This window comes from Centropristis striata, chromosome 9, assembly GCF_030273125.1.
Source record: "Centropristis striata isolate RG_2023a ecotype Rhode Island chromosome 9, C.striata_1.0, whole genome shotgun sequence".
In the NCBI taxonomy this organism is placed as follows: domain Eukaryota; kingdom Metazoa; phylum Chordata; class Actinopteri; order Perciformes; family Serranidae; genus Centropristis; species Centropristis striata.
Genome location: NC_081525.1, coordinates 39597991 through 39611958, shown reverse-complemented (window position 1 = coordinate 39611958; position 13968 = coordinate 39597991). Strand labels below are relative to the sequence as shown.

Below are 13968 nucleotides of genomic sequence, written 5' to 3'. Positions count from 1 at the left end.
GTTGTTGTTGTTGTTTTGTTTTTTCCAATCTTTGCTGCCAGAAGCATAAAGCACAACCAGATAATAAAATATAAAAAAGTTAGAAACAACAAATTGAAATATCATGACATTTGTGACATGACATGACATGTTAAACTTTGCAATTCCTTCAGTTGCTGCACAATTTGTTGCACTGTGAAAATATATTTAAGTAATTTTTTTTTACAGACAGACTCCCGCTCACTGAACAGAATCTCACACGCACAGTTCAGATCACCCAAAAAAGAAAGAAAATGACCAAAAAAAGGAAACAAAATGACCCAAAAAGACACAAATTGACCACAAAATGATCAAAAACGACACAAAATAATCCAAAAAAGAAACAAAATTACCAAAAAGACAGAAAATGACTAACCAAATATGGTGCAATGTTAAACTTTGCAATTCCTTCAGTTGCTGCACAATTTGTTGCACTGTGAAAATATATTTAAGTAAATTTATTTTATAGCCCATAGAGTTAAAGTTGGTGGACTGTAACCTGTAAAATCCATAGATTTAGGAGGTAACCTAGTGGCCGTTAGCTGTTAAAATCCATAGATTAGCCGCACCGTTATATAAGCCGCAGAATCGAAAAATGGGGGAAAAGGCGCGGCTTATAGTCTGAAAATTACGCTTTAATTTAGCTTTAAGAGCTGAAGAGCTGCTGCTGCATGTGGACTCTCGATGTGATGAAGTTATGAAAGAGAATCGATCGATCGAGCTGAGGGGAAATGTGCAATCAGACTCGTCACTCAATAACCGTCTGATCGCTAACGGCACACACAATAGATCTGCTAGTGGCTGTCAGTGATTCTGAGAGGTGCTTTTGTCACAGATCTTATCTGTGTTGTGATAAAATGTTAGTTTCTATAGCAACCTCCTCCCCTGTTCCTCTGCATGCTGTCAGACAGAAGGCATGGCGGACTCTCTGTACCTCCAGCTGAACTGATAAGTCTGTTCCCATACAGCGGAACAAACGCAAACACAGCTCACTTTGTGTGCCGAGGCCATTTTGTTTAAAAAGTGTAATAGTTCCAAGGATAAACTTACATTTTCAGTCATTTAAAATTCTATTTGGTATTTAATTTTGTAGTAAAACAAATTACTTTAGTTGTTAAATCTGCAGCATTTTTTGTCCCTTTTGATCATTTTGTGGTAAATTTGTGTCTTTTTTGGTCATTTTGTTTCCTTTTTTTGGTCTTTTTCTTTCTTTTTTTTTAGTCATTTTGTGTATTTTTGGTAACTTTGTTTCTTTTTTGGGTCATTTTGTGTCTTTTTTGGTCATTTTGTGTCTTTTTTGATCATTTTGTGGTCAATTTGTGTCTTTTTGGGTCATTTTGTTTCCTTTTTTTGGTAATTTTCTTTCTTTTTTGGGTGATCTGTTCAGTGAGTGGGGGTCTGTCTGTAAAAAAAAATTACTTAAATATATTTTCACAGTTCAACAAATTGTGCAGCAACTGAATATTTGGACAAAAATGTCATGATATTTCAATTTGTTGTTTCTAACTTTTTTTTATATTTTATTATCTGGTTGCACTTTATGCTTCTGGCAGCAAAGATTGAAAAAAAAAACCCCAACAACTCTAATGCACTGTGCTGCCTCTTGATCTAATCTTTATGAAAAACAACCTTTTTAAAGTGTGCAACAGCTCCACGCTTTGACCTTTACATAAGACAGTTCATGATAAGCAGGGGGACGTTTCCCTTTTTACCCTGATTATCTACATAAACTTCATAACTTCATATCATTTTGTGTCTGTTCTGGTCATTTTGTGTCTTTTTTGGTCATTTTGTGTCTTTTTTGATCATTTTGTGGTCAATTTGTGTCGTTTTGGGTCATTTTGTTTCCTTTTTCTGGTAATTTTCTTTCTTTTTTTTAGTCATTTTGTGTCTTTTTGGTAATTTTGTTTCTTTTTTGGGTCATTTTGTGTCTTTTTTTTGGTCATTTTGTGTCTTCTTTAGTCATTTTGTGTCTTTTTTGATCATTTTATGGTCAATTTGTGTCTTTTTGGGTCGTTTTGTTTCCTTTTTTTGGTCATTTTCTTTCTTTTTTGGGTGATCTGAACTGTGCGTGTGAGATTGTGTTCAGTGAGTGGGGGTTGTGGACAACATGCATGTTAAATTGGGGGTCGCGACTCAAAAAGGTTGAGAACTACTGCCCTAGAGGGTGAAATGATAACATGAGGACCATGGTTTTCTTAACTAGTGGAACTTTTTAGAAAGTTAAAAGAATAGTTTGGTGGTAGTAGGTCTTTATGCCAAGCTAAGCTAAGCTAAGCTATCCACCCAGCTCTCTCCATCTGGTCATGGTCCAGACTGTACATGCACATGACTTGAGTATAGCATGCAGTCAGTGTGAGACTCGTACTAACTGTCACTCCGGGCCACAACATAAAGGCCGTGGATGATTCATGAGACTTCACCAACCCACTCGGTGATTATTCTAATAATTCCTCTTGGGTTTAAAGTGATGTCTTCTATGACGCATTTCTGTCAGACAGCATCTGTTTTCCTATTACTGTTAATGCTGCTTTAACCCTTTATCAGGCAAAGAACTATATTTGGTAGTTAGAGTCAGGTAATATTTCGAGAAAAAAGTTGCAAATTTACTAGATTAAAGTGGCAAATCTACAAGAGAAAAAGTCGCAGATTTAAGAGATTTAAAGTGGCAAATCTGTGCGAAAAAAGTCGCAGATTTATGAGAAAAAAGTGGGAAAAAAGCTACTTTTTTCTCCCAGATTCACCACTTTAAATCTCATAAATCTGCATTTTTTTTCTCGTAGATTTGCCACTTTAATCTCGTAAACTTTTTTCTCAAAATATTATTTTCGTATGTTTTTTTTTACACATTCTAACAGTATGTAATATCCTCCAATATTCTCTAGGTTTGAAATTTGGAATTTGCAAGTATTTCAATGAGTGTCCTGTTAAGGGTTAAAGTGGTGAATCTGGGAGAAAAAAGTTGCTTTTTTCCACTTTTTTCTCCGAAATCTGCGACTTTTTTCTCGCAGATTTGCCACTTTAAATCTCTTAAATCTGCAACTTTTTTTCTTGTAGATTTGCCACTTTAATCTAGTAAATTTGCAACTTTTTTCTCGAAATATTACCTGAAGTTACCAAATATAGTTCTTTGCCTGATAAAGGGTTTTATGTGTTTATAATTCCTGTGTCAGTACGAAGCAGAGCCTCTGAAACAATCCTTTCCAGGGTGGAGGAAGTCTCACTCGGGGTGGAAATGTTTACCTTTACCTCTTTTTGATCAATTATTTTGCACTGACACAACTAAACCCTTATGACAAATGAGGATTACATCACTTTGGCATACCCAGAATTTTCTTCCATGCATTTTATTTTTTATTTTATTTACTTAAGATTATTCTTGATGCATACATGTTATCTTCTCCCCAAAATGCTGCAGCATTTAAATAACCACATCCCCTTTGCTACTTGCCTCTTTTATTTCCTTTTACAACTATTGTCATCAACTATTCCCTTTAAAATTTTTTTACTTAAATATATTTTCACAGTGCAACAAATTGTGCAGCAACTGAAGGAATTGCAAAGTTTTGCAAAACATTGCACCATATTTGGACAAAAATTTCATGATATTTCAATTTTTCTGTCTTTTTGGTAATTTTGTTTCTTTTTTGGGTCATTTTGTGGTTTTTTGGTCATTTTGTGTCTTTTTTTTGGTCATTTTGTGTCTTTTTTGATCATTTTGTGGTCAATTTGTGTCTTTTGGGTCATTTTGTTTCTTTTTTTTGGTAATTTTCTTTCTTTTTTGGGTGATCTAAACTGTGCATGTGAGATTGTGTTCAGTGAGCGGGGGTCTGTCTGTAAAAAATGTACTTAAATATATTTTCACAGTGCAACAAATTGTGCAGCAACTGAAGGAATTGCAAAGTTTTGCAAAACATTGCACCATATTTGGACAAAAATGATATTTCAATTAGTTGTTTCTGACTTTTATCTGCGTTGACGTGTTTTTTTCCTTGTGGGTGTTTTGTGATGAGGCTGTTAGTTACATAAATACATTTAGCTTTATGAGGTCCCATACTGTTTTCCAGGCCTACGAGCGCTCTGAGAGCGAGGAGGTGAGCGTCATCATCCAGCTGGTGAGGAAGATCCTCATCATCATCTCTCGGCCGGCTCGCCTCCTGGAGTGTCTGGTAAGAAGAAAATCTCTTCCTGATTGAAAACAGGATTACTACGAATGAAAGGAGTCGATGTTAAAGTCGCTCTGAATGAGATTCTGACCTTGATTCTCTCTTGGAAAGTCAATTTGTCACCAAAACGTGAAGCTGAGAGTCTTTGAAGGAACACAATAATACTCAACTTTACTAAAGCCTTTTTCTAGACACACATGCTGGCTCACTTCAGTTTGACTTTCAGTGTCAGAACAGCAGCTCAGGGATTAACATCTCCATCACAGCTGGGCTTCCTGCTTCAAGGTGTGTCTTTAATTAATGGCGCACTTGTTTTGAGTCGATGACGTTTAGAAGCAGCTGGCTGATCCATAACATTTCATTCTGTCTGCAGTAACTCATCATTACTCCTTTACAGCTGAAAGTGAACATAAGATTCAGGAAAATGAAGCAGATATCTGAAAGTAGAAACAGGGAAGTAGGAGAGAAACTGAACTTTAAACTAGAGTGATTCAGTCAGAAGCAACAAAGAGCTGAGACTTTTCAAAACATACTTCTGTCTGGTCTCCTGCCCAAGAGTGACAAGAGTTGAGATCTACACACACTTGTTTGAGGGGGAGAAGTTACGGGATTGTTACGGGTTGGCCGGGGTCGACAATACGTCTCTGCAACTTGCATGGAGGCAGGCTTCGGTGAAATGAGATGGTCAATAACTTGGCACAACTTGGGGCCCTAAAACGGCTGTAAAATCTGATAAAACCCCAGCATATCTGCATGTTTAACCCTTTATCAGGCAAAGAACTATATTTGGTAATTTCAGGTAATATTTAGAGAAAAAAGTTGCAAATTTACTAGATTAAAGTGGCAAATCTACAAGAAAAAAAGTCGCAGATTTAAGAGATTTAAAGTGGAAAATCTGCAAGAAAAAAGTCGCAGATTTACGAGAAAAAAGTGGGAAAAAAGCAACTTTATTCATTTTGTTCTTTTGTTTATCTTCCATACACTGATAGTTGGATAAGCCAAGTGAAAGTGATTTTAACTGTGATAGGCCGAAACATAACCCGTGCATGTTGGATTCTGTTTCCAGGAGTTTGATCCGGAAGAGTTTTATCATTTACTTGAGGCAGCAGAGGGTCACGCCAAAGTGGGTCAGGGGATCAAGACTGACATCCCGCGCTACATCATCAGCCAGCTGGGCCTGACACGGGACCCGTTAGAAGGTAAAGTGAAGCCCCGCCCCCTCACTGCCACGTATGTTGTTGTCATGGCTACCATTGTCATGATGTGTTGGTTTATTGGGTCAATTATGTGTATGATCGTCTTGTTATTGTGTAAGATGTTGTTCTGTATCACATCAAACTATATTGTGTGGTGATGTCTCCCATCCCCCTGTGTCACAGGTGTCAAACTCAAAAAATTTGTCCCGCAGTATAATTATATTTGGTCCGCAAGGCAATACCAAATTATTATTATACAGCGCAAATAATACTACAAATCCCAGAATGCTCTGCTGGTGTTGTGGCTTGAACACAGTAGATCAGTGTGGAGCAAACTGAGCAACAATTAAAGTTGTCTTTATGCACTTTTTCTTGCTAGTCCAAGGCTTGAATGGCTGCACATTCATTGAAGGATATTATTATTAGTCATTTGGTTTATTATTGTTATTTTATTCTCACATTTATTTTTAGCCTGTGGAAAAAGATTACTGTTAAATTTATTATTTGATATTCGATTTTGCATGTTTGCAATATTAAGTTATATCAAGCTTTGCTTGTTCCATTTCATTTGAACTTGTTTAGGTCAATTTTTTCAATAAATATCAATGTTGGCCCGCGACTTTGTCCACGTTTTAAATTTTGGCCCATTGTCTATTTGAGTTTGACACCCCTGGTTTAGTGTATTTGTCTCTCATGTCACCTTGTTTGTTACGTCATTTCACCAATAAAAAAAAAAATAAAAAAAGAAGGTAAGTGAAGCGAAGCCTTACACTCTGTGACTGGAAATTCAGGTTCAGTCGCTTCAAGAACTTCATTAAAATGTTTCTGCCTCTTACAAAAGCTGCAGAAACCTGTTTCTGTTTGTGTCAGCTAGATCAGATTTAAAAACACGACAACACGCTCTAACAGAACATCAACAACAAGTTGTGTGACATAAGAGTAACAGACGGAGGAGGAAGAGTTAATGGTGGGAGTTTAAAATGCTTCGCAGTAATAAAAACTCTTTCTTTCTCTTGATTCTAGACATGGTGCAGCTTGAACAGTACGAGGCCACTCCTTCAGTAACCGTGGAAACAGATGCTCACGTGGAGGTAAAACTTTCACTTTTAACATCACTATGATAAAATATTTTTGATATTGGAAAATTAAAAGAACAGATGCATTTCATACACATTTTAACTTTTAACCTGTCCCCTGTTGTAAATCGTTTTTTAGCCACCTGAGTGCGTCTTGGGACATTTATTTTTTTGTGTGTGTGGTTTCCAGTGACCCCTTTTATTGTGAAAGGATGTCATAAATATTTTAAATCTGACTACAGAAAGAAATCTATCTCTCCAAATTAAGGTTTTCATAAATGATAAATTATTCATGTATTTGTTTATGTAATCTATTTATTTTCCCCCCAATTTTTTTTTTTTTTTGTAAATATGTATTATTTAAATATGTGTTTAAGGAAAAAAATACAAATAAAAGTATGAATTGAGTAGTGGAGAAGGGGAAGGTTTAAATAAGCATATGCTTCATCCTACTCCTTTTCGGACATGTTGCGTTCACATTACAGCTTTTGTTTTGACTATTGCTATTTTTTTTTTGTTTTGATTATTCTCATTGGATGTATTTGTTTTTGAGTTTACTTTGTTGTGTTACTTGCACATGTTCGAAATAAAAGCTGAACTGAAGGTTATAGTTAAATTGCCTCAAATCCCTAATTCATTTATATGGACAGAATGTAAGTTGCAGAGTATATTTAATCTGAGACATAAATCATTCTGTAATAATTCTGATATCAGTGTTGCTTCTTTTGCATCTATAGAACAAGGCCCCTCAGACGCTGACACCGACTCGAAGGAAACCGTTTGAGAGTGATTTCGAAACGATCAAACTCATCAGTAACGGAGCTTACGGGTAAGAAGTCATGGAATAGTTCAACCAATACAGCTTCATTATAGCCACTTATTATATATAATTAGCTTATAATTATCCTCCTTTTGATCAAACATCCGATATATTAATTAGGTGGCTTTCAACTTATGACGCAGCAGCTTACTGCCCTCTTCTCATTAAAGACGAGAGGTTTCATGACAGAAAACAGCTCACAGTTAAGTGAGTCCTGCAGTTATTTAAAACTTTATCATCTCTTTCTAATGGTTGTGGTTTGATTTGACACAGCAATGGCAACTTCATGCAGAGATTAGATTAGATTAGATTTTTATTTGTCATTGCACAGAAATACAACGAAATTCAATGCACTCAGGTACTGGACTCATAAAAAAAGCATAATAAATAGTCAATAACAAGATACATTCTTATCATCTCATCTCAATAAATAGTAAATAGAAAAGATACATTCTCATTCTCTCAGCACTTAGGGTAACACTTTACAATAACCAACTAAATAATGTTTATAGATGGTTTATAAACCAATTATTAACCATTTACAAAGTGCTTTACATATTTAATCGTTAAATGTTTTCAACCAATTTATTAAAGGTATATGAATCATTTCAAAATCATTAACATACTTAATATGGAGTTAAACATATAAAAATGGGTGCAACTAAAACTATTTATAAACAATTAATTATAATTTAATTGTTTGTTAATGGTAAAGTAACTATAAACGTACATTAATAGACATGTTTATTTATTACATGTATGTTTATTGTTAAATATACATCTATTTGCCATTTATACATGATTAAGTTAGTTAAACATTAATAAATTATGTATTTACCATTCTAAATGGTCTATAAACAGTTTATAAATGATGATTAAATATTAATAAACTATCTGTTTACCGTTTATAAATGATGGTTATTGTAAAGTGTTACCGCACTTAGTATATTCATGTCATTCTTCACTGTACCATCAATTTAGTGCCATTGTATGCATTAAAACAATACTGTAATTATATAAATATATAAAGTGCAGAGCATTGTGTTAGGTGTGGATGTATCGATTCAGTTGTGGGTTGAATTAAAATAAAACAAAGGAAATCTCTTCTCGTAGCTGCAGGGAGCCAGTGTCAACCCGGGTCTTTCCCATGTTTTCAATCAGAAGTTTTCTTGACGCCTTTTTTTTTTTTTTTTAACTTAGTTTTTATTTAAGTTTCATTCACAATCGTGTACAGAATCATATTCAACATATCTGCTGTTTCATACACATGGTAACACTTATGGTACATCTAAAAAAAATACAGAGACTATAATGACAAAGAAAAATATAATTAAAATGGAATAAAAGAAATAAAATTATATCAGTATACCCATAGCAGGGCTCCACCTTTTAGTGAATATATGTTTTTGAAGTCTTAAGGAGTATGTTATTTGCTCCATTTGATATATTTCCTTTATTTTTTCAGACCACATACTATATGTTGGGGCTTCAACCACCTTACTGTAATGCATTCTTGAAGCCTTTTTACTGTTGAGTGTGAAGATTATCAGTCTGATGTGGTTCATGTGGTGTTCAACAGGGCCGTGTATCTGGTCCGTCACAAGGAGACCCGCCAGCGGTTCGCCATGAAAAAGATAAACCGCCAGAACCTGGTCCTGAGGAACCAGATCCAGCAGGCCTTTGTGGAGCGAGACATCCTGACCTTCGCAGAGAATCCGTTCGTCGTCTCCATGTTCTGCTCTTTTGAGACGCGTCGTCATCTCTGCATGGTCATGGAGTACGTGGAAGGTAAGACTTAACATTTGGCTCTATCTGGTCCAGAGCAAGGTTATTATAGTTAACGAAAACTAACGAAATAACAAAAACTAGAATTGAAAAAACATTTTCGTTAACTGAAATAAAAATAAAAACTAGAGTTTTTAAAAAAACGATAACTAACTGAAACTGTATTTTGTGGTTACAAAACTAACTAAAACTAACTAAAATTATAGTGAAAATGTCCTTAGTTTTCGTTTTTGTTAACTTTTTTCATTCATAATTCAGTGTTTCTATTTGAACATGCAACACATGGTGAATATGTTTACTGAGACTGGGATGTTTACACTAGAACCAAAATACAAAACACCCAGAACTGTAAGAGTTAATAACCTTATTGGGGCTGAGATGATAAACCAAAGGAAATAAAGGAAACATTTATTATGATCTATTTGAATCATGCACCCAACATATAGCCCATTACAAAAAAACTAAAACTAACACTAAAACTAATAAAAACTAAACTAAAACTAAGCATTTTCAAAAAATAAAAACTAAACTAAAACTAGAAAACTCACTCTAAAAACAAACTAAAACTAAGCATTTTCAAAAAATAAAAAATAAACTAAAACTAACTGAATTTGAAAACAAAAATTCACAACAAAATTAAAACTAAAACTAATGAAAAATCCAAAACTATTATAACCTTGGTCCAGAGTGGCTTACACACTTAGTGCTATAGTGGAGCAAGAGATTAGCAGTTATTAGTCTGAACAACATGAATGAAAATGACATAATGTTTCTGTTTCCTTCAGGTGGAGATTGTGCCAACCTGCTGAAGAACATGGGCCCGCTGCCTGTAGAAATGACCAGACTCTACTTTGCTGAAACCGTCCTGGCCCTGGAGTATCTTCACAACTATGGCATCGTGCATCGGGATCTAAAACCTGACAAGTGAGAACAAAACTTCACTCCTGTCCTTTGACATGTTTAGTACAGACTAGCACCTTTTTACTAACACTGGCTTCTCTTTTATAGATTCACTGAGTATGGCCCAATACTCTAAAAACATACTCTAAACATCAGTAAATTACCAACCAGACATGATCTGATCTGTGATTATTCACCTAGAGCAGTGGTTCCCAACCTTTTTCTTGAGGGACTCACATTTTTACCATTGTAAACTTTGGCGACCTGTGTTTACTGCAGGAGGGATGTTACACATGTCCTTATTCTTGCGATATAGCCTTTATTTTTATACTTTTCTATAGTGATTTTTCTATTTAAATAAATTAATAAACGTTTAATGTAGCCCTTATTTAGTTGTTTTTGTCCCACTAATGAATTAAATACTGACTCATCTATATTAAACACATTAGATTTATTACATCCCTTAAAATCAAGAGGGCTTCACGACCCCCCGTGGATCTTTGGCGCCCCCCAGGGGGGGTCGGGCCCCCCCTGTTGGGAATCACTGACCTAGAGAGTCAAGATTTCTTTAAGCTGCAGCAGGCAGGTTGCTTGGCCAGTCAATAAAAATGCCCAACCCTTTGGTGGCCACAAATTTCCAGTTAAATTAGCCATGGAGAAGTGTTGCAAATGTGTGCTTGTCGTCAGTCCTCCTTGCTTTTTTTCCATCTGGGTTCTTGCAGAAGTTGTTGAACATTCAAAGGTTCAACTGGAGGAAAACCTGCAGATGTTGATGATGGATGGTTTTGTCTTTTTCCACCTGACAGTTTGTTGATTACATCTATGGGCCACATCAAGCTGACTGACTTCGGCCTGTCCAAGATCGGCCTGATGAACATGACCACCAACCTGTACGAGGGTCACATGGAGAAAGACACCAGAGAGTTTGTAGATAAACAGGTGAGGCTGCTGCCAATGCAAGATACAAGACGTATTTTTGACATGTGAGGCTATGGAGCAGCTGTTCCTCTTCTCTTTGACTCACCTGTGTTGTTTCTGCAGGTGTGCGGCACTCCAGAGTACATTGCCCCCGAGGTGATCCTCCGGCAGGGCTACGGGAAGCCTGTGGACTGGTGGGCGATGGGGGTCATCCTCTATGAGTTCCTGGTCGGCTGCGTCCCGTTCTTTGGAGACACTCCCGAAGAGCTTTTTGGACAAGTTGTTAGTGGTGAGTGCTGAAATCAGACATCAGTCTCTTATTTTATCATCTTTGTAGGCATAATTCCACAACTTGGTTAGCCTGGGTATACCCATACTGCCTTGCACGCTCGAATTTCATTTCGAACCTCCAGGCAGTCTGGAAACCAGGGCCGTTTCTTAGCCCTGTTTTAGGATCCAATCACAGAACGGGGAGGGACGGCAAGATGATGACGCGTACTACTCGGCAGACGAAAGCTTGTAGTTTTGTAGTTTTCTTACGGATCCAACATGGCTGCAGCAGACGCGAAACTCTCTTTGGCTGTAGATGGTGTTTTAAATAGTTTAGAGCGAAAGTTGATTTTAAAAGAAGAACAACGTTTGACTTTACACTCCTGTTTCACCACGAAAAAGGATGTTTTAGCCTTAATGCTTCCGACAGGATTTGGGAAAAGTCTAATCTACTAATCTACCAACTAGCCCCGCTACTAGCTCCGCTGCTAGCGCCGCTGCTAGCGTCGCTGCTAGCGCCGCTACTAGCCCCGCTACTAGCTCCGCTGCTAGCGCCGCTACTAGCCCCGCTACTAGCTCCGCTGCTAGCGCCGCTACTAGCCCCGCTACTAGCCCCGCTACTAGCGCCGCTACCGTAACGCCGAGAGACCTGCAGCAGCTTGTTTATTGTCCATAAAATCAGTGGATGTGTGGCTGAATGTAAACATGCTGCAGAAAAACGTTGCATAAGCAGAATTGAGCATTTCAGCCTCAAAGTAGAGATGGGCTAGTCTGGCTATGTAAACATCAATTTCTGTCGCTCTACATACGTCATCTGGTATAACTGATCTGATTGGCTAAGAGCTACCTACAGACGCTTTGATAGACATTCTAAGCGTCCAATAAACGGCTCCGGAGGATCGTAAACCACACCTCCTCTACGGAGAAATGAACGGCTGGTTAGTCTGGTGTTAGCCAGGCTACAACTTGGCATCATTGCATTTTCTTTCTTTGTACTTAAAACAATGTCATATTGTTTGCCATAAGATACAGAATTATTAAATGCCAGCAGAGATTGTAGTTGAAGTAGAAAAATGATTTTGTTTCAAGCAGTGCAACACCTTCAGAAGCTATGTTCTTTTTTTCCTGCTTTTATTTGTGATCATCTGTCAAGCTTGTTTTCTCTGTTTTTGGCAGATGAAATCATTTGGCCAGAAGGAGACGATGCCTTACCGACTGACGCTCAGGATCTGATCACCCGCCTGCTCAGACAGAGTCCTTTAGACCGACTGGGAACTGGTACTGCTCAGTTTACTGCTGATTAACACATTAAAAAGCTGCAGATGGTGTTTGGTACAGGCTGATACTGAAAAATATGGCTGGTAGCAGAAAAATAAATTAAAATGGTGACTTGGACATTATTATATTATTGCAATTATAAAGTACATATGTAAAACCAGAATCTAAAAATGACATTAAAAAAAATAATCATTTTAATTTAAAGGAAAGATAAAAACGGAGGGTAAAGTGAGATTCTGTATGTGAGAATACAAATATGAATGACCTACTTTAATAACCTTAACTCAGGGGTGTCAAACTCTGGCCCGTGGGCCAAATTTGGCCCACAGTGTAATTTTATTTGGCCCACGAGGCAATACCAAATTATTATCTTATTATTGTCTTATAAAAGCTGACCCGCCGGTATTATACGGCTCATTTCCCACTAATACTACAAATCCCACAATGCCCTGCTGTTGTTTTGGCGCGTCAGTCAGGACAGGACCCAGAAACGCTCCTCTGTGACAGTCGTCATAGCAACCTCAAGCTAGAGCTGTCTCCCAGCTACACCTTCCCAAAAATGGAGAAAAGAAAGGCAGAATTTATTAACCTGTTGAAAAAGTTTATTTTGATATTTAAATCAGAAGGATGCAAATAGAAAAGAGGCATACGATTTTTATTTAATTTTTATTTAATAAATTAATGACATTGATGTGTTTTTTATTTGAAATTTGATTTTGCATGTCTGCACTATTTAGTTATATATTGTATGTTTATAAGCGTTGCTGGTTCCATATTTAATGGTAAAGCAAAACATGTTTGGTATATATTAAAAGGTTTATTTGTTCAATGTTGACCCGCGATTTTATTCAAGTTTTACATTTTGGCCCATTGTGTATTTGAGTTTGACACCCCTGCCTTAAATCATGAATTAAATACGTTTTGCCTCTTGAGTGTTACAGAAGTCACAGTGTTTGATTGACTATAATCGTGTGGTTGCAGGTGGAGCCTCTGAGGTCAAGCAGCACCCTTTCTTCCTGGGTTTGGACTGGAACGGACTCCTGAGGCAGAAAGCTGAATTCATCCCTCAGCTGGAGGCGGAGGACGACACCAGCTACTTCGATAGTAGGTTACATCCTGACTTCAGAGCCGCTTTGATCCCACATTTAAAACACACTCATCCAAATTACTGCAGCTACTAGTTTGAGCAAAGAACAGCAAAATAACAGAGTTCGTGGTGGCTGTTAACAGCGCTCTTGTAATTAAAAAAAAAGACAATTGACAAATATAAACTCTTAAGACTCTCTATATCTCCTTAAAGCAGTTTCTCTGAGTTTCTTAAAAAGTCTCTTTGTGTTCCTGTTTCAGCGCGGTCAGAGCGTTATCATCATATGGCGTCTGACGAGGATGAAGAGACCAACGATGAAGAGTCTTCTTTGGAAATCAGACAGTTTGCTTCCTGGTCCCATCGCTTCAGCAAGGTAAGGGCTCCATGTGTTAGAGTTCATAAAGGGGACAGGCCTTCAGAAACCAGGTACAGAATCAACCTGCAGTGTTATCCC

General features: G+C 37.0%; 1 protein-coding gene across 2 annotated transcripts in view; it reads left to right on the top strand.

Moving 5' to 3' along the window:
- mast3b (microtubule associated serine/threonine kinase 3b) overlaps positions 1-13968 on the top strand; it is a 51830-nt gene that overhangs the window by 26170 nt on the left and 11692 nt on the right. For both annotated transcript variants that reach the window (XM_059341320.1, XM_059341319.1), the window contains 11 exons: positions 4086-4187; positions 5251-5383; positions 6404-6471; positions 7194-7285; positions 8856-9064; positions 9847-9985; positions 10768-10900; positions 11003-11168; positions 12326-12427; positions 13409-13531; positions 13775-13887. In XM_059341320.1, the coding sequence (XP_059197303.1) occupies positions 4086-4187; positions 5251-5383; positions 6404-6471; positions 7194-7285; positions 8856-9064; positions 9847-9985; positions 10768-10900; positions 11003-11168; positions 12326-12427; positions 13409-13531; positions 13775-13887 (1380 nt within the window). The remainder of the gene's footprint in view (positions 1-4085; positions 4188-5250; positions 5384-6403; positions 6472-7193; positions 7286-8855; positions 9065-9846; positions 9986-10767; positions 10901-11002; positions 11169-12325; positions 12428-13408; positions 13532-13774; positions 13888-13968) is intronic.